Raw genomic sequence first — 21,658 nt, forward strand, 5'->3', positions numbered from 1 at the left:
CCAGCCTTTTCCCCGACCCTAACCTTATCCCCGAACCTAACCTTATCCCCGACCCTAGCCTTATCCCCGACCCTAACCTTATCCCTGACCCTAACCTTATCCCCGACCCTAGCCTTATCCCCAACCCTAACCTTATCCCCGACCCTAACCTTATCACTATACCAACCTTAACTTTTCCCTAATTCTAATCCTGGCTGTAACTCTAATTCTAACCCTAGCCCTAGCTGGAATTCTTGTCCTAACCCTAGCCCTAACCATAGCTGTAACCCTAACCTTATCTGTGACCCTAGCTCTAACCTAACCATAACCCTAACACTAACCTTAGCTGTTACCATTGCCTTAGCCTAATCTTAGCTCTAACCCTAGCATAACCATAGTCCTAGCAGTAACAATAACCTTAGCTGTAACCCTAGCTCTAACTAAAGCCTTTTCTGTAACCTAAAACTTACCTGTGATTCTAGACCTAACCTAACCATAGACCTAGCCGTACTCCTAGCCATAGTCATAGCTGTGACCCTAGACCTAACCATAACCGTAGCCCTAAGCATAGCCTTAGCTGTAACACTAACCCCTTAGCTGTTACCCATGCCTAACTATAAGTGTAGCCCTAACCTTAGCCCTAGCTTAGCTGTAAACTTAGCCTTAACTATAGCCCTAGCTGCAACCCTAAACTTAGCTGTAAACCTAGCCTTAACCATAGCCCTAACCAAAGTCCTAGCTGTAACCCTAACCTTAGCTGTAAAGCTAGCCCTAACCATAGCCCTAACCATAACCCTAGCTGTAACCATAACCTTAGCTGTAAACCTAGCCTTAACCATAGCCCTAACCATAGCCCTAGCTGTAACCATAACCTTAGCTGTAAAGCTAGTCCTAACCATAGCCCTAGCTGTAACCATAACCTCTAGCCCTATCCCTAACCTTAGCCCTAGCTGTAAGCCACCCCTGACCCTAATCCTAGCCCTAACACTATTGATTAACCATACTTGATTGAATACTCTTTCCATTCATAACATGGTTAGATTGTCGTCTCAGTCACTACCAATGCAGAGCATAGCGGCAATGTCAAACCATTCTCAATTGCTGCGCTCTGCATAGGCAGTTATGGACGTGCACTGACTAGGGCAAGGCTCATTTGGGCACTTACAGACTTGGACATCCCTGTGGCCCCTTCCCACACTACCCTGCCACTCTTTGGTAATCGGAGGGGGTTGAATACTTATGCACTGCATCTGTGAATGAGTGACTTGCTGGTGAGGTCTGTGCAGCGCAGTGTTGCTGGATTGATGATGGCTGCGCTCTAGTGTTATTTACGAGCCCGGCCTGCTCGCTGCCATACTCCGGGTTTATGATGGGAATGAGCCAGTGACTTATTGCTCCTGTAGAGAGGTCGGACGTCGCCCCCATCAGTTATCCGGAGCGCGTGTATATAGCTATATATATATATATATACACACTCAATCATCCATTGATTTTACACTAGGCAGTGATTGGCAGAGTAATTCTGCGCCGCTCGTTAATCTCCGGACCTATCGCGGTAATATTGCATGTGGCGCTTTAATACGACCGACCGCGGACTCTTAGCGGAATTACATTGTGGATCGGCTTCGCTGTGTTCTTAAAGGGGAATCACCGCACAAATATAGAGAACCTGCACAAGGACGGTGAGGTTTGGCGAGGTTTTTGCAGCTTCATTGTCAGGATGTGTGTTTGGGAACAGGATAATGGAAAAAAATATGTTAAAATGTTTTACTTGCAGTACCACCCCTGACCACACGGTGCGCTGTTGAGAAGAAACAAGACAGAGCACAAAGCACATTCTGGGCAGCGCCACCTAGTGGGGGGAAATGAAATTGCACTATTATATTTTTTTCTTTTCTGCAACTGTGAAGCATGATTTCTCTTTGGTTATCTGACCATTTTTAACAGTTGTTTAATATCAAAATGGCTTTTCCCTCAAGACAATTAAGGATAAAGGTGGCTATTAAAGGGAGCAATCGCTTTCCTCAGCCCCTTTTAGAGCCTCCATCCGAAGTTTAGTTTAAATGACACCGTCAGCTCTGCTACATCTGTAACACTGCATTTATGGGATTGTTTGGATGACTCCTTCGTCTGATTTTAGGTTCTCGGTCAGGGAGGATACAAGTTCCAAAACTGGGCTCAGACCTATGGATCCACCCCGGAGCTGTACTTCCAGCCGTCCAGCACGGAGGAAGTGAAGGAGGTGAGTGTGGGGGTAATGGGGGTCATAGCCGCCTGGTATCTATCCCAGTAACCGTACAAATTTAGATCCAGACTCATTGCTGCCACTTCAGGACTCTCCAGCGCTTTGTTTCCATCCATTTCTGGGGCTTCTTATAGTGTTTGGGTTTGGGGGTCATTGTCTTTGTCTTGCTGGAAGACCCCTGACCTAGGACATATCCCCAGCTTTCTGACACTGGGCTCTACATTGCCACCCAAAATCCTTTCGTAATCTTCAGATTTCAGGACATCTTGCACCAAGTCCAGACCCCCAGTGCCAGAGGAAGCAAAACAATCCAAAACATCTCTGACCTCCACCATGTGTGACTGTAGGTGCTGTGTTCTTTACTTTGTCAGCCTCATTCTGTTTTCGGTAAACAGTAGAATGATGTGCTTTACCAGAAAGATCTATCTTGATCTCATCTGTCCACAAGATGCTTTGCCAGGAGGATTTTGGTTACTCATGTACATTTTGGCTTTTTTCTGTTTTTGTGTTAGCAGTGGGGTCCTCCTGGGTCTCCTCCACAGCATTTTCTGTCTCTTTGTTAGCAGTGAGGTCCTCCTGCATCTCCTCCGTAGCATTTCATTTCATTCAGGTGTTGATGGATAGTTTGTGCTGACATTGATGCCCCCTGACCCTGACAGCTTGAATTTCTTGAGAACTTGATTGTAGCTTATCCACCATCTGGACTTTCCTGCGTTACAACCTTTCATCAAGTTTTCTCTCCCGTCCACATCCAGGGAGATTATCTACAGTGCTATGACTTGTAAACGTCTTGATTATGTTGTGCACCATGGACAAAGGAACATCAAGATTTCTGGAGATGGACTTGTGACCTTGAGATTCTTCATTGTGTCGTTCCTCTGTTATTCCTCCTGGAAATTAATGCATAATTGAGGCCTTTCCCTTGTCAGAGCCCCTGCAGAGTCTGATAACATCTGATTGCATAATCGCACATCTCTAATTTCTCATGACTAGGTGTTAATGTTTTCATACATTTCCAGGAGGAATAATGGAGGAACACACAGAGCTTTAAAAAAGTTGCTACAAAACTAATACATGATAAAGAATACAATTATGTACTAATGACGTTCACAGGAACGCTGGCAGATCACACTATAGGGGGATAACATAAAAAAATGGATACTTTCCTTTTTCCCCTTTTGTCCCTATGATAACACTTCCTGTGTCATGAATGTAGAATGAGAAGTCGGTGTTATAGTAATGGGATTTTCTTCCCTTTCTTCTCAGATCCTGGACTTGGCGCGACAGAGGAGTAAGAGGGTGAAGGTGGTGGGCGCCGGGCACTCCCCCTCCGACATCGCCTGCACCGACGACTTCATGATCCGCATGGATAAAATGAACAGGGTTTTAAAGGTACAGAACAGAACGTCCTGGAGGATTGTGGGGATCTGTTATGGGGGATCTGTGGATGACGCTCTGTTATGGGGGATCTGTGGATGACGCTCTGTTATGGGGGATCTGTGGATGACGCACTGTTATGGGGGATCTGTGGATGACGCTCTGTTATGGGGGATCTGTGAATGACGCTCTGTATGGGGGATCTGTGGATGACGCACTGTTATGGGGGATCTGTGGATGACGCTCTGTTATGGGGGATCTGTGGATGACGCTCTGTTATGGGGGATCTGTGGATGACGCTCTGTTATGGGGGGATCTGTGGATGACGCTCTGTTATGGGGGATCTGTGGATGACCCTCTGTTATGGGGGATCTGTGGATGACGCTCTGTTATGGGGGATCTGTGGATGACGCTCTGTTATGGGGGATCTGTGGATGACGCTCTGTTATGGGGGATCTGTGGATGACCCTCTGTTATGGGGATCTGTGGATGATGCTCTGTTATGGGGGATCTGTGGATGACGCTCTGTTATGGGGGATCTGTGGAGGATGCTGTGTTATGGGGGATCTGTGGAGGACACTGTTATGGAGGATCTGTGGATGATGCTCTGTTATGGGGGATCTGTGGATGACGCTCTGTTATGGGGGATCTGTGGATGACGCTCTGTTATGGGGGATCTGTCGATGATGCACTGTTATGGAGGATCTGTGGATGATGCTCTGTTATGGAGGATCTGTGGATGATGCTGTGTTATGGGGGATCTGTGGATGACGCTCTGTTATGGGGGATCTGCGGACGACGCTCTGTTATGGGGGATCTGCGGATGACGCTCTGTTATGGGGGATCTGTGGATGACGCTCTGTTATGGGGGATCTGTGGATGACGCACTGTTATGGAGGATCTGTGGATGATGCTCTGTTATGGAGGATCTGTGGATGATGCTCTGTTATGGGGGATCTGTGAATGACGCTCTGTATGGGGGATCTGTGGATGACGCACTGTTATGGGGGATTTGTGGATGACGCTCTGTTATGGGGGATCTGTGGATGACGCTCTGTTATGGGGGATCTGTGGATGACGCTCTGTTATGGGGGGATCTGTGGATGACGCTCTGTTATGGGGGATCTGTGGATGACGCTCTGTTATGGGGGATCTGTGGATGACCCTCTGTTATGGGGGATCTGTGGATGACGCTCTGTTATGGGGGATCTGTGGATGACGCTCTGTTATGGGGGATCTGTGGATGACGCTCTGTTATGGGGGATCTGTGGATGACCCTCTGTTATGGGGATCTGTGGATGATGCTCTGTTATGGGGGATCTGTGGATGACGCTCTGTTATGGGGGATCTGTGGAGGATGCTGTGTTATGGGGGATCTGTGGAGGACACTGTTATGGAGGATCTGTGGATGATGCTCTGTTATGGGGGATCTGTGGATGACGCTCTGTTATGGGGGATCTGTGGATGACGCTCTGTTATGGGGGATCTGTCGATGATGCACTGTTATGGAGGATCTGTGGATGATGCTCTGTTATGGAGGATCTGTGGATGATGCTCTGTTATGGGGGATCTGTGGATGATGCTCTGTTATGGGGGATCTGTGGATGACGCTCTGTTATGGGGGATCTGTGGATGATGCTCTGTTATGGGGGATCTGTGGAGGACACTCTGTTATGGAGGATCTGTGGATGACGCACTGTTATGGAGGATCTGTGGATGATGCTCTGTTATGGAGGATCTGTGGATGATGCTCTGTTATGGGGGATCTGTGGATGATGCTCTGTTATGGGGGATCTGTGGATGACGCTCTGTTATGGGGGATCTGTGGATGACGCTTTGTTATGGGGGATCTGTGGATGACGCTCTGTTATGGGGATCTGTGGATGACGCTCTGTTATGGAGGATCTGTGGATGACACTCTGTTATGGGGATCTGTGGATGACGCTCTGTTATGGAGGATCTGTGGATGACGCTCTGTTATGGAGGATCTGTGGATGACGCTCTGTTATGGGGGATCTGTGGATGACGCTCTGTTATGGGGATCTGTGGAGGATGCTGTGTTATGGGGGATCTGTGGATGACGCTCTGTTATGGGGATCTGTGGAGGATGCTGTGTTATGGGGATCTGTGGATGACGCTCTGTTATGGGGATCTGTGGAGGACGCTCTGTTATGGAGGATCTGTGGATGACGCACTGTTATGGAGGATCTGTGGATGATGCTCTGTTATGGAGGATCTTTGGATGACGCTCTGTTATGGGGGATCTGCGGGTGACGCTCTGTTATGGGGGATCTGTGGATGACGCTCAGTTATGGGGATCTGTGGATGACGCTCTGTTATGGGGATCTGTGGATTACGCTTTGTTATGGGGGATCTGTGGATGACGCTCTGTTATGGAGGGTATGTGGATGACGCACTGTTATGGGGGATCTGTGGATGACGCACTGTTATGGGGGATCTGTGGATGACGCTCTGTTATGGGGGATCTGTGGATGACGCTCTGTTATGGGGGATCTGTGGATGATGTACTGTTATTGAGGATCTGTGGATGATGCTCTGTTATGGGGGATCTGTGGATGATGCTCTGTTATGGGGGATCTGTGGATGATGCTCTGTTATGGGGATCTGTGGATGACGCTCTGTTATGGGGATCTGTGGATTACGCTCTGTTATGGGGGATCTGTGGATGACGCTCTGTTATGGAGGGTATGCGGACGACGCTCTGTTATGGGGGATCTGTGGATGACGCTCTGTTATGCGGGATCTGTGGATGACGCTCTGTTATGGGGGATCTGTGGATGACGCTCTGTTATGGGGGATCTGTGGATGATGTACTGTTATTAAGGATCTGTGGATGACGCTCTGTTATGGGGGATCTGTGGATGATGCTCTGTTATGGGGGATCTGTGGATAACGCTCTGTTATGGGGGATCTATGGATGATGCTCTGTTATGGGGATCTGTGGATGATGCTATGTTATGGGGGATCTGTGGATGATGCTATGTTATGGGGGATCTGTGGATGACGCTCTGTTATGGGGGATCTGTGGATGACGCTCTGTTATGGGGCATCTGTAGATGACGCTCTGTTATGGGGATCTGTGGATGACGCTCTGTTATGGGGGATCTGTGGAGGACGCTCTGTTATGGGGGATCTGTGGATGACGCTCTGTTATGGGGGATCTGTGGATGACGCTCTGTTATGGGGGATCTGTGGATGACGCTCTGTTATGGGGGATCTGTGGATGACGCTCTGTTATTGGGATCTGTGGCGGATGCTCTGTTATGGGGGATCTGTGGATGACGCACTGTTATGGGGGATCTGTGGATGACGCACTGTTATGGGGGATCTGTGGATGACGCTCTGTTATGGGGGATCTGTGGATGACGCACTGTTATGGGGGATCTGTGGATGATGCTCTGTTATGGGGGATCTGTGGATGATGCTCTGTTATGGGGGATCTGTGGATGACGCTCTGTTATGGGGGATCTGTGGATGATGCTCTGTTATGGGGGATCTGTGGATGATGCTCTGTTATGGGGGATCTGTGGATGATGCTCTGTTATGGGGGATCTGTGGATGACGCTCTGTTATGGGGGATCTGTGGATGACGCTCTGTTATGGGGGATCTGTGGATGACGCACTGTTATGGGGGATCTGTGGATGACGCTCTGTTATGGGGGATCTGTGGATGATGCTCTGTTATGGGGATCTGTGGATGACGCTCTGTTATGGGGATCTGTGGATGACGCTCTGTTATGGGGGATCTGTGGATGATGCTCTGTTATGGGGGATCTGTGGATGACGCTCTGTTATGGGGGATCTGTGGATGACGCACTGTTATGGGGGATCTGTGGATGATGCTCTGTTATGGGGGATCTGTGGATGATGCTCTGTTATGGGGGATCTGTGGATGACGCTCTGTTATGGGGGATCTGTGGATGACGCTCTGTTATGGGGGATCTGTGGATGACGCACTGTTATGGGGGATCTGTGGATGACGCTCTGTTATGGGGGATCTGTGGATGATGCTCTGTTATGGGGGATCTGTGGATGACGCTCTGTTATGGGGATCTGTGGATGACGCTCTGTTATGGGGGATCTGTGGAGGATGCTTTGTTATGGGGGATCTGTGGTTGATGCTCTGTTATGGGGGATCTGTGGCAGATGCTCTGTTATGGGGGATCTGTGGATGACGCTCTGTTATGGGGGATCTGTGGATGATGCCATGTTATGGGGGTTTAGTGGCAGTTGCCCTGTTTGTATACGTAGCATTTTCTCCACACCGGGTGTAGGATGTATTTGGGGGGGTTCTTTGCCGTACCCCTATGTAATACCCCTTTAATATCATACAGGAGATGCTGATGTTACGTCTCCCCCTGGTGGCAGTGTGGTGCAGTGCAGCCTGTCCGCTCATTAGCACACACTGTGCGGCGGGTGCAGTGCTCCTGTCTGCGGTAATAGATTGTGCGCAGGGACCGTGAAGCGCGGCTGCCGGTGACGGAGCTTAGTGTCATCTGGTGTCTATCTGCTGATTATGTCCCGGGCTCGTGCTGACCACCGCCTCTTGTTATAAGCCCCCCGCCGCCCCTCTCCGATCCACCGCGCAGCGATAATAAATCCCCCCCTCCCCCCGACAGAATTTCATTTTCCCTTTTTTTTATTTTCCTTCTGTTTAAATAAATCATTTCTTATGGATAAATCCAAGATAAATCCGCGGCCGCACAAAGGATCCATAGAAAACCCTTCCTGGCACTCGCAGCGCTAATGCTGTGTGATACAGACACATACACAGCCAAAAGTATGTGCACCCCACTCACTATTTCAGCAAATGGGTGAAGGCCGACACATTTCAGGTGCCTCTTGTCCCCATTTGAACCCCTTAATAAAACTCAATGCACCTGTGCTGCTGCCTCCTGCTACATGTCACCTTGGAGCTGGCTTCACAGCCGCATGGCGCAGTACTGCTGTGCATTGCCCTCCATGCTGATGGTTTCTTGTCAGCGTCCACAGTGTTACATTCACAGCTGCACTGTATAAAGTCCTCCATTCTGGTGCTTTGTAGTCACTTTTCATGGTGTTAGATTCTGCACTTCTCAGCAGGTCTGGATTTATGGGGGGCACAAGGGGCTCGGGCTCTGGGCCACCCCACCAAGCGGGGGCCTCCCACCAATATTAGGGATAGATATCTCACAACATGTAAAATCCACGTCTCTTCGCTGTGAACCGTTTCTACTGATAAGGAACATTTAACAAAAGAGAAACTATTGAAAGTGTAGGGACCTGGCTACGGTCCTACAACCCCGTGGCGCAGAGTCATGGCACCTGCGTCAGCATCCACTGACCTGGCCAGCCTGACGTCCTTAGTACCTGTACCTAATGCTTAGCTTATGGCATGCGGCAGCCATCTTCGTTCCCAACAGAAGCTTCTAGGCCAGTGATGGCGAACCTATGGCACGCAGAGCCCTTTCTGTTGGCATGCGCGCTGTCACCTCATTCAGCCACTTTGAACTGCTGGTGTGATCGCGCAGACAGTTCAAAGCTGTGATGGAGCGGAGCCAAAAGAGACATTTTTCCTCGCTCTGACACTCCTCCTCTCCTAGGCCGAAGGCCTGATGCCTAAGAGACGGCGGGAATGTCAGTAAGCGGCGCCGGTTTAATGACGACTGGTGGCAGCACAGCAACTAAGGACTCGACCCAGTGGCGCGCAGCAGTGGAGCGGGTGCTGGAAGGTGAGGGTTTTTTTTTGTAAACTGTGTGCTGCAGCGGCTGTGTCGAGGTGGGGGGAAACATGGAAGGATGGGGGAAACATGGAAGGATGGGGGAAAACATGGAAGGATGGGGGAAACATGGAAGGATGGGGGAAAACATGGAAGGATGGGGAAACATGGAAGGATGGGGGAAACATGGAAGGATGGGGGAAAACATGGAAGGATGGGGGAAACATGGAAGGATGGGGAAACATGGAAGGATGGGGGAAACATGGACAGATGGGGAAAACATGGAAGGATGGGGGAAACATAGAAGGATGGGGAAAACATGGAAGGATGGGGGAAAACATGGAAGGATGGGGGAAACATGGAAGGATGGGGAAACATGGAAGGATGGGGGAAACATGGAAGGATGGGGAAAACATTGAAGGATGGGGGAAACATGGAATGATGGGGGAAACATGGTAGGATGGGGGAAACATGGAAGGATGGGGAAACATGGAAGGATGGGGGAAACATGGAAGGATGGGGAAAACATGGAAGGATGGGGAAAACATGGAAGGATGGGGGAAACATGGAAGGATGGGGAAACATGGAAGGATGGGGGAAACATGGAAGGATGGGGAAAACATGGAAGGATGGGGAAAACATGGAAGGATGAGGAAAACATGGAAGGATGGGGGAAACATGGAAGGATGGGGAAAACATTGAAGGATGGGGGAAACATGGAATGATGGGGGAAACATGGTAGGATGGGGGAAACATGGAAGGATGGGGGAAACATGGAATGATGGGGGAAACATGGAAGGATGGGGGAAACATGGAATGATGGGGAAAACATTGAAGGATGGGGAAAACATGGAAGGATGAGGGGAAACATGGAATGATGGGGAAAACATTGAAGGATGGGGAAAACATGGAAGGATGGGGAAACATGAAATGATGGGGGAAACATGGAAGGATGGGGGAAACATGGAAGGATGGGGGAAACATGGAAGGATGGGGAAACATGGAAGGATGAGGGGAAACATGGAATGATGGGGAAAACATGGAAGGATGGGGGAAACATGGAAGGATGGGGAAAATATGGAAGGATGGAGGAAACATGGAAGGATGGGGGAAACATGGAAGGATGGGGGAAACATGGAAGGATGGGGGAAACATGGAAGGATGGGAAACATGGAAGGATGAGGGAAACATGGAAGGATGGGGAAAACATGGAAGGATGGGGGAAACATGGAAAGATGGGGAAAACATGGAAGGATGGGAAAACATGGATAGATGGGGAAAACATGGAAGGATGGGGGAAACATGGAAGGATGGGGGAAACATGGAAGGATGGGGGAAACATGGAAGGATGGGGGAATCATGGAAGGATGGGGGAAAGCATGGAAGGATGGGGGAAACATGGAAGGATGGGGAAACATGGAAGGATGGGGGAAACATGGAAGGATGGGGAAAACATGGAAGGATGGGGGAAACATGGAAGGATGGGGAAAACATGGAAGGATGGGGGAAACATGGAAGGATGGGGAAAACATGGAAGGATGGGGGAAACATGGAAGGATGGGGGAGACATGGAAGGATGGGGGAAACATGGAAGAATGGGGGAAACATGGACAGATGGGGAAAACATGGAATGATGGGGGAAACATGGAAGGATGGGGAAACATGGAAGGATGGGGGAAACATGGAAGGATGGGAAACATGGAAGGATGGGGGAAACATGGAAGGATGGGGAAAACATGGAAGGATGGGGGAAACATAGAAAGATGGGGAAAACATGGAAGGATGGGAAAACATGGATAGATGGGGAAAACATGGAAGGATGGGGGAAACATGGAAGGATGGGGGAAACATGGAAGGATGGGGGAAACATGGAAGGATGGGGGAAACATGGAATGATGGGGGAAACATGGAATGATGGGGGAAACATGGAAGGATGGGGGAAACATGGAAGGATGGGGGAAACATGGAATGATGGGGAAACATGGATAGATGGGAAAAACATGGAAGGATGGGTGAAACATGGAAGGATGGGGAAACATGGAAGGATGGGGAAACATGGATAGATGGGGAAAACATGGAAGAATGGGTGAAACATGGAAGGATGGGGGAAACATGGAAGGATGGGGGAAACATGGAAGGATGGGGGAAACATGGAATGATGGGGGAAACATGGAATGATGGGGGAAACATGGAAGGATGGGGGAAACATGGAAGGATGGGGGAAACATGGAAGGATGGGGGAAACATGGATAGATGGGAAAAACATGGAAGGATGGGTGAAACATGGAAGGATGGGGGAAGCATGGACAGATGGGGAAAACATGGAAGGATGGGGAAACATGGAAGGATGGGGGAAACATGGAAGGATGGGGGAAACATGGAATGATGGGGGAAACATGGTAGGATGGGGGAAACATGGAATGATGGGGAAAACATTGAAGGATGGGGAAAACATGGAAGGATGAGGGGAAACATGGAATGATGGGGAAAACATTGAAGGATGGGGAAACATGGAATGATGGGGAAAACATGGAAGGATGGGGAAACATGGAATGATGGGGAAACATGGAATGATGGGGAAAACATGGAAGGATAAGGGAAACATGGAAGGATGGGGAAACATGGAAGGATGGGGAAACATGGAAGGATGGGGAAAACATGGAAGGATGGGGAAACATGGAATGATGGGGAAAACATGGAAGGATAAGGGAAACATGGAAGGATGGGGAAACATGGAAGGATGGGGAAACATGGAAGGATGGGGAAAACATGGAAGGATGGGGGAAACATGGAAGGATGGGGAAACATGGACAGATGGGGAAACATGGAAGGATGGGGAAACATGGAAGGATGGGGGAAACAGGAAAGGATGGGGGAAACATGGACAGATGGGGAAACATGGAAGGATGGGGAAACATGGAAGGATGGGGAAACATGGAAGGATGGGGAAACATGGAAGGATAAGGGAAACATGGAAGGATGGGGAAACATGGAAGGATGGGGAAACATGGAAGGATGGGGAAAACATGGAAGGATGGGGGAAACATGGAAGGATGGGGGAAACAGGAAAGGATGGGGGAAACATGGACAGATGGGGAAACATGGAAGGATGGGGAAACATGGAAGGATGGGGAAAACATGGACAGATGGGGAAACATGGAAGGATGGGGGAAACATGGAAGGATGGGGGAAACATGGAAGGATGGGGAAACATGGAATGATGGGGAAAACATGGAAGGATAAGGGAAACATGGAATGATGGGGAAAACATTGAAGGATGGGAAACATGGAAGGATGGGGGAAACATGGAAGGATGGGGAAAACATGGAAGGATGGGGGAAACATGGAAAGATGGGGAAAACATGGAAGGATGGGAAAACATGGATAGATGGGGAAAACATGGAAGGATGGGGGAAACATGGAAGGATGGGGGAAACATGGAAGGATGGGGGAAACATGGAAGGATGGGGAAACATGGAAGGATGGGGGAAACATGGAAGGATGGGGAAACATGGAAGGATGGGGGAAACATGGAAGGATGGGGAAACATGGAATGATGGGGGAAACATGGAATGATGGGGGAAACATGGAATGATGGGGGAAACATGGAATGATGGGGGAAACATGGAAGGATGGGGGAAACATGGAAGGATGGGGGAAACATGGAATGATGGGGGAAACATGGAAGGATGGGGGAAACATGGAAGGATGGGGGAAACATGGAATGATGGGGGAAACATGGAATGATGGGGGAAACATGGAAGGATGGGGGAAACATGGAATGATGGGGGAAACATGGAATGATGGGGGAAACATGGAAGGATGGGGAAACATGGAAGGATGGGGGAAACATGGAATGATGGGGAAACATGGATAGATGGGGAAAACATGGAAGGATGGGTGAAACATGGAAGGATGGGGAAACATGGAAGGATGGGGAAACATGGATAGATGGGGAAAACATGGAAGAATGGGTGAAACATGGAAGGATGGGGGAAACATGGAAGGATGGGGGAAACATGGAAGGATGGGGGAAACATGGAATGATGGGGGAAACATGGAATGATGGGGGAAACATGGAAGGATGGGGGAAACATGGAAGGATGGGGGAAACATGGAAGGATGGGGGAAACATGGATAGATGGGAAAAACATGGAAGGATGGGTGAAACATGGAAGGATGGGGAAACATGGAAGGATGGGGAAACATGGATAGATGGGGAAAACATGGAAGAATGGGTGAAACATGGAAGGATGGGGGAAACATGGAAGGATGGGGAAACATGGATAGATGGGGAAACATGGAAGTATGGGGGAAACATGGAAGGATGGGGAAACATGGAAGGATGGGGGAAACATGGACAGATGGGGAAAACATGGAAGGATGGGGAAAACATGGAAGGATGGGGGAAACATGGAAGAATGGGGAAACATGGAAGAATGGGGAAACATGGAAGGATGGGGGAAACATGGAATGATGGGGAAAACATTGAAGGATGGGGAAAACATGGAAGGATGAGGGGAAACATGGAATGATGGGGAAAACATTGAAGGATGGGGAAACATGGAATGATGGGGAAAACATGGAAGGATAAGGGAAACATGGAATGATGGGGAAAACATGGAAGGATAAGGGAAACATGGAAGGATGGGGAAACATGGAAGGATGGGGAAACATGGAAGGATGGGGAAAACATGGAAGGATGGGGGAAACAGGAAAGGATGGGGGAAACATGGACAGATGGGGAAACATGGAAGGATGGGGAAACATGGAAGGATGGGGAAACATGGAAGGATGGGGAAACATGGAAGGATAAGGGAAACATGGAAGGATGGGGAAACATGGAAGGATGGGGAAACATGGAAGGATGGGGAAAACATGGAAGGATGGGGGAAACATGGAAGGATGGGGGAAACAGGAAAGGATGGGGGAAACATGGACAGATGGGGAAACATGGAAGGATGGGGAAACATGGAAGGATGGGGAAAACATGGACAGATGGGGAAACATGGAAGGATGGGGGAAACATGGAAGGATGGGGAAACATGGAATGATGGGGAAAACATGGAAGGATAAGGGAAACATGGAATGATGGGGAAAACATTGAAGGATGGGGAAACATGGAATGATGGGGAAAACATGGAAGGATAAGGGAAACATGGAATGATGGGGAAAACATTGAAGGATGGGGATAACATGGAATGATGGGGAAAACATGGAAGGATGGGGGAAACATGGAAGGATGGGGGAAACATGGTAGGATGGGGGAAACATGGAAGGATGGGGGAAACATGGAATGATGGGGAAAACATGGAAGGATGGGGGAAACATGGAAGGATGGGGGAAACATGGTAGGATGGGGGAAACATGGAAGGATGGGGGAATCATGGAAGGATGGGGGAAAGCATGGAAGGATGGGGGAAACATGGAAGGATGGGGAAACATGGAAGGATGGGGGAAACATGGAAGGATGGGGAAAACATGGAAGGATGGGGGAAACATGGAAGGATGGGGAAAACATGGAAGGATGGGGGAAACATGGAAGGATGGGGAAAACATGGAAGGATGGGGGAAACATGGAAGGATGGGGGAGACATGGAAGGATGGGGGAAACATGGAAGAATGGGGGAAACATGGACAGATGGGGAAAACATGGAAGGATGGGGGAAACATGGAAGGATGGGGAAAATATGGAAGGATGGGGGAAACATGGAAGGATGGGGGAAACATGGAAGGATGGGGGAAACATGGAAGGATGGGGGAAACATGGAAGGTTGGGGGAAACATGGAAGGATGGGAAACATGGAAGGATGAGGGAAACATGGAAGGATGGGGAAAACATGGAAGGATGGGGGAAACATGGAAAGATGGGGAAAACATGGAAGGATGGGAAAACATGGATAGATGGGGAAAACATGGATGGATGGGGGAAACATGGAAGGATGGGGGAAACATGGAAGGATGGGGGAAACATGGAAGGATGGGGAAACATGGAAGGATGGGGGAAACATGGAAGGATGGGGAAACATGGAAGGATGGGGGAAACATGGAAGGATGGGGAAACATGGAAGGATGGGGGAAACATGGAATGATGGGGGAAACATGGAATGATGGGGGAAACATGGAAGGATGGGGGAAACATGGAAGGATGGGGAAAACATGGAAGGATGGGGAAACATGGAATGATGGGGAAACATGGATAGATGGGAAAAACATGGAAGGATGGGTGAAACATGGAAGGATGGGGAAACATGGAAGGATGGGGAAACATGGATAGATGGGGAAAACATGGAAGAATGGGTGAAACATGGAAGGATGGGGGAAACATGGAAGGATGGGGGAAACATGGAAGGAAGGGGGAAACATGGAAGGATGGGGGAAACATGGAAGGATAAGGGAAACATGGAAGGATGGGGGAAACATGGAAGGATGGGGGAAACATGGAAGGATGGGGGAAACATGGAAGGATGGGAAACATGGAAGGATGAGGGAAACATGGAAGGATGGGGAAAACATGGAAGGATAGGGGAAACATGGAAAGATGGGGAAAACATGGAAGGATGGGAAAACATGGATAGATGGGGAAAACATGGAAGGATGGGGGAAACATGGAAGGATGGTGGAAGCATGAAAGAATGGGGGAAACATGGAAGGATGGGGGAAACATGGAAGGATGGGGGAAACATGGAAGGATGGGGGAAGCATGGACAGATGGGGAAACATGGAAGGATGGGGGAAACATGAAAGGATGGGGGAAACATGGAAGGATGGGGGAAACATGAAAAGATGGGGGAAACATGGAAGGATGTGGAAACATGGAAGGATGGAAACATGGAAGGATGGGGGAAACATGGAAGGATGGGGGAAACATGGAAAGATGGGGAAACATAGAAGGATGGGGGAAACATGGAAGGATGGGGGAAACATGGTAGGATGGGGAAAACATGGAAGGATGGGGGAAACATGGAAGGATGGGGAAACATAGAAGGATGGGGGAAACATGGAAGGATGGGGGAAACATGGAAGGATGGGGAAACATGGAAGGAAGGGGAAAACATGGAAGGATGGGGGAAACATGGAAGGATGGGGGAAACATGGAAGGATGGGGAAACATGGAAGGATGGGGGAAACATGGACAGATGGGGAAAACATGGAAGGATGGGGGAAACATAGAAGGATGGGGAAAACATGGAAGGATGGGGGAAAACATGGAAGGATGGGGGAAACATGGAAGGATGGGGAAACATAGAAGGATGGGGGAAACATGGAAGGATGGGGGAAACATGGTAGGATGGGGAAAACATGGAAGGATGGGGGAAACATGGAAGGATGGGGGAAACATGGAAGGATGGGGGAAACATGGAACGATGGGGAAACATAGAAGGATGGGAAAACATGGAATGAAGGGGAAAACATGGAAGGATGGGGGAAACATGGAAGGATGGGGGAAACATGGAAGGATGCGGAAACATGGAAGGATGGGGAAAACATGGCAGGATGGGGGAAACATGGAAGGATGGGGGAAACATTGTGGGATGGGGAAAACATGGAAGGATGGGGGAAACTTGGAAGGATGGGGAAAACATGGAAAGATGGGGGAAACATGGAAGGATGGGAAACATGGAAGGATGGGGGAAACATGGAAGGATGGGGGAAACATGAAAGGATGGGGAAACATGGAAGGATGGGGGAAACATGGAAGGATGGGGAAAACATGGAAGGATGGGGGAAACATGGAAGGATGGGGGAAAACATGGAAGGATGGGGAAAACATGGAAGGATGGGGAAAACATGGAAAGATGGGGGAAACATGGAAGGATGGGGGAAACATGGATAGATGGGGAAAACATGGAAGGATGGGGGAAACATGGAATGATGGGGGAAACATGGATAGATGGGGAAAACATAGAAGGATGGGGGAAGCATGGATAGATGGGAAAACATGGAAGAATGGGGGAAACATGGAAGGATGGGGGAAACATGGAAGGATGGGGAAACATGGATAGATGGGGAAACATGGAAGTATGGGGGAAACATGGAAGGATGGGGAAACATGGAAGGATGGGGGAAACATGGACAGATGGGGAAAACATGGAAGGATGGGGGAAACATGGAAGGATGGGGGAAACATGGAAGGATGGGGGAAACATGGAAGGATGGGGAAACATGGAAGGATGGGGGAAACATGGAAGGATGGGGGAAACATGGAAGGATGGGGGAAACATGGAAGGATGGGGGAAACATGGAAGGATGGGGAAACATGGAAGGATGGGGAAACATGGAAGGATGGGGGAAACATGGAAGGATGGGGGAAACATGGAAGGATGGGGGAAACATGAAAGGATGGGGGAAACATGGAAGAATGGGGGAAACATGGAAGGATGGGGAAAACGTGGAAGGATGGGGAAACATGGACAGATGGGGAAACATGGTAGGATGGGGGAAACATGGAAGGATGGGGAAACATGGAAGGATGGGGGAAACATGGAAGGATGGGGAAAACATGGAAGGATGGGGAAAACATGGAAGGATGGGGGAAACATGGAAGGATGAGGAAACATGGACAGATGGGGAAAACATGGAAGGATGGGGGAAACATGGAAGGATGGGGAAACATGGAAGGATGGGGAAACATGGAAGGATGGGGGAAACATGGAAGGATGAGGGAAAACATGGAAGGATGGGGGAAACATGGAAGGATGGGGGAAACATGGAAGGATGGGGGAAACATGGAAGGATGGGAAACATGGACAGATGGGGAAAACATGGAAGGATGGGGAAAACATGGAAGGATGGGGAAACATGGACAGATGGGGAAAACATGGAAGGATGGGGAAAACATGGAAGGATGGGGGAAACATGGAAGGATGGGGAAACATGGACAGATGGGGAAACATGGAAGGATGGGGGAAACATGAAAGGATGGGGAAACATGGAGGATGGAGGAAACTTGGAAGGATGGGGGAAAACATGGAAGGATGGGGGAAACATGGACAGATAGGGATACATGGAAGGATGGGGGAAACATGGAAGGATGGGGAAACATGGAGGATGGAGAAAACATGGAAGGATGGGGGAAAACATGGAAGGATGGGGAAACATGGAAGGATGGGAAAACATGGAAGGATGGGGGAAACATGGATAGATGGGGAAACATAGAAGGATGGGGGAAACATGGAAGGATGGGGAAACATGGAGGATGGAGGAAACATGGAAGGATGGGGGAAAACATGGAAGAATGGGGGAAACATGGAAGGATGGGGGAAACATGGACAGATGGGGAAAACATAGAAGGATGGAGGAAACATGGATGGATGGGGAAACATGGAGGATGGAGGAAACATGGAAGGATGGGGGAAAACATGGAAGGATGGGGGAAACATGGAAGGATGGGGAAACATGGAAGGATGGGGGAAACATGGACAGATGGGGAAACATGGACAGATGGGGAAACATGGAAGGATGGGGAATCATGGAAGGATGGGGAAACATGGAAGGATGGGGAAACATGGACAGATGGGGAAACATGGACAGATGGGGAAACATGGAAGGAAGGGAAAAACATGGAAAGATGGGGGAAACATGGAAGGATGGGGAAAACATGGACGGATGGGGAAACATGGACAAATGGAGGAAACATGGAAGGATGGGGGAAACATGGAAGGATGGGAAAAACATGGAAGGATGGGGAAAACATGGAAGGATGGGGGAAACATGGAACGATGGGGAAAACATGGAAGGATGGGGAAAACATGGAAGGATGGGGAAAACATGGAAGGATGGGGGAAACATGGAAGTATGGGGGAAACATGGAAGGATGGGGAAAACATGGACGGATAGGGAAACATGGACGGATGGAGGAAACATGGAAGGATGGGGGAAACATGAAAGGATGGGGAAAACATGGAAGGATGGGGGAAACATGGAAGGATGGGGGAAACATGAAAGGATGGGGAAACATGGAAGGATGGGGAAACATGGAAGGATGGGGGAAACATGGAAGGATGGGGAAACATGGAAGGATGGGGAAAACATGGAAGGATGGGGAAACATGGAAGGATGGGGGAAACATGGAAGGAAGGGGGAAACATGGAAGGATGGGGGAAACATGGAAGGATGGGAAACATGGAAGGATGGGGAAACATGGAAGGATGGGGAAACATGGATAGATGGGGAAAACATGGAAGAATGGGTGAAACATGGAAGGATGGGGGAAACATGGAAGGATGGGGGAAACATGGAAGGAAGGGGGAAACATGGAAGGATGGGGGAAACATGGAAGGATGGGGGAAACATGGAAGGATGGGGGAAACATGGAAGGATGGGGGAAACATGGAAGGATGGGGGAAACATGGAAGGATGGGAAACATGGAAGGATGAGGGAAACATGGAAGGATGGGGAAAACATGGAAGGATGGGGGAAACATGGAAAGATGGGGAAAACATGGAAGGATGGGAAAACATGGATAGATGGGGAAAACATGGAAGGATGGGGGAAACATGGAAGGATGGTGGAAGCATGAAAGAATGGGGGAAACATGGAAGGATGGGGGAAACATGGAAGGATGGGGGAAACATGGAAGGATGGGGGAAGCATGGACAGATGGGGAAACATGGAAGGATGGGGGAAACATGAAAGGATGGGGGAAACATGGAAGGATGGGGGAAACATGGAAGGATGGGGGAAACATGGAACGATGGGGAAACATAGAAGGATGGGAAAACATGGAATGAAGGGGAAAACATGGAAGGATGGGGGAAACATGGAAGGATGGGGGAAACATGTAAGGATGCGGAAACATGGAAGGATGGGGAAAACATGGCAGGATGGGGGAAACATGGAAGGATGGGGGAAACATTGTCGGATGGGGAAAACATGGAAGGATGGGGGAAACTTGGAAGGATGGGGAAAACATGGAAGGATGGGGGAAACATGGAAGGATGGGAAACATGGAAGGATGGGGGAAACATGGAAGGATGGGGGAAACATGAAAGGATGGGGAAACATGGAAGGATGGGGGAAACATGGAAGGATGGGGAAAACATGGAAGGATGGGGGAAACATGGAAGGATGGGGGAAAACATGGAAGGATGGGGAAAACATGGAAGGATGGGGAAAACATGGAAGGATGGGGGAAACATGGAAGGATGGGGGAAACATGGAAGGATGGGGGAAACATGGATAGATGGGGAAAACATGGAAGGATGGGGGAAACATGGAATGATGGGGGAAACATGGATAGATGGGGAAAACATAGAAGGATGGGGGAAGCATGGATAGATGGGAAAACATGGAAGAATGGGGGAAACATGGAAGGATGGGGGAAACATGGAAGGATGGGGAAACATGGATAGATGGGGAAACATGGAAGTATGGGGGAAACATGGAAGGATGGGGAAACATGGAAGGATGGGGGAAACATGGACAGATGGGGAAAACATGGAAGGATGGGGGAAACATGGAAGGATGGGGGAAACATGGAAGGATGGGGGAAACATGGAAGGATGGGGAAACATGGAAGGATGGGGGAAACATGGAAGGATGGGGGAAACATGGAAGGATGGGGGAAACATGGAAGGATGGGGGAAACATGGAAGGATGGGGAAACATGGAAGGATGGGGAAACATGGAAGGATGGGGGAAACATGGAAGGATGGGGGAAACATGGAAGGATGGGGGAAACATGAAAGGATGGGGGAAACATGGAAGGATGGGGGAAACATGGAAGGATGGGGGAAACATGGAAGGATGGGGGAAACATGGAAGGATGGGGGAAACATGGAATGATGGGGAAACATGGATAGATGGGAAAAACATGGAAGGATGGGTGAAACATGGAAGGATGGGGAAACATGGAAGGATGGGGAAACATGGATAGATGGGGAAAACATGGAAGAATGGGTGAAACATGGAAGGATGGGGGAAACATGGAAGGATGGGGGAAACATGGAAGGAAGGGGGAAACATGGAAGGATGGGGGAAACATGGAAGGATGGGGGAAACATGGAAGGATGGGAAACATGGAAGGATGAGGGAAACATGGAAGGATGGGGAAAACATGGAAGGATGGGGGAAACATGGAAAGATGGGGAAAACATGGAAGGATGGGAAAACATGGATAGATGGGGAAAACATGGAAGGATGGGGGAAACATGGAAGGATGGTGGAAGCATGAAAGAATGGGGGAAACATGGAAGGATGGGGGAAACATGGAAGGATGGGGGAAACATGGAAGGATGGGGGAAGCATGGACAGATGGGGAAACATGGAAGGATGGGGGAAACATGAAAGGATGGGGGAAACATGGAAGGATGGGGGAAACATGGAAGGATGGGG

The 21,658-nt window shown here is 49.3% G+C and overlaps 1 protein-coding gene across 1 annotated transcript in view; it reads left to right on the forward strand.

The window, feature by feature from the left end:
- Nucleotides 1-21,658, forward strand: part of LOC142295770 (L-gulonolactone oxidase-like) — a 310,763-nt gene that overhangs the window by 20,308 nt on the left and 268,797 nt on the right. The window contains exons 2-3 of the mRNA XM_075338857.1: nt 2,120-2,221; nt 3,491-3,616. Of these exons, the coding sequence (XP_075194972.1) occupies nt 2,120-2,221; nt 3,491-3,616 (228 nt within the window). The remainder of the gene's footprint in view (nt 1-2,119; nt 2,222-3,490; nt 3,617-21,658) is intronic.

Source organism: Anomaloglossus baeobatrachus, chromosome 3, assembly GCF_048569485.1.
Source record: "Anomaloglossus baeobatrachus isolate aAnoBae1 chromosome 3, aAnoBae1.hap1, whole genome shotgun sequence".
Taxonomy (NCBI): domain Eukaryota; kingdom Metazoa; phylum Chordata; class Amphibia; order Anura; family Aromobatidae; genus Anomaloglossus; species Anomaloglossus baeobatrachus.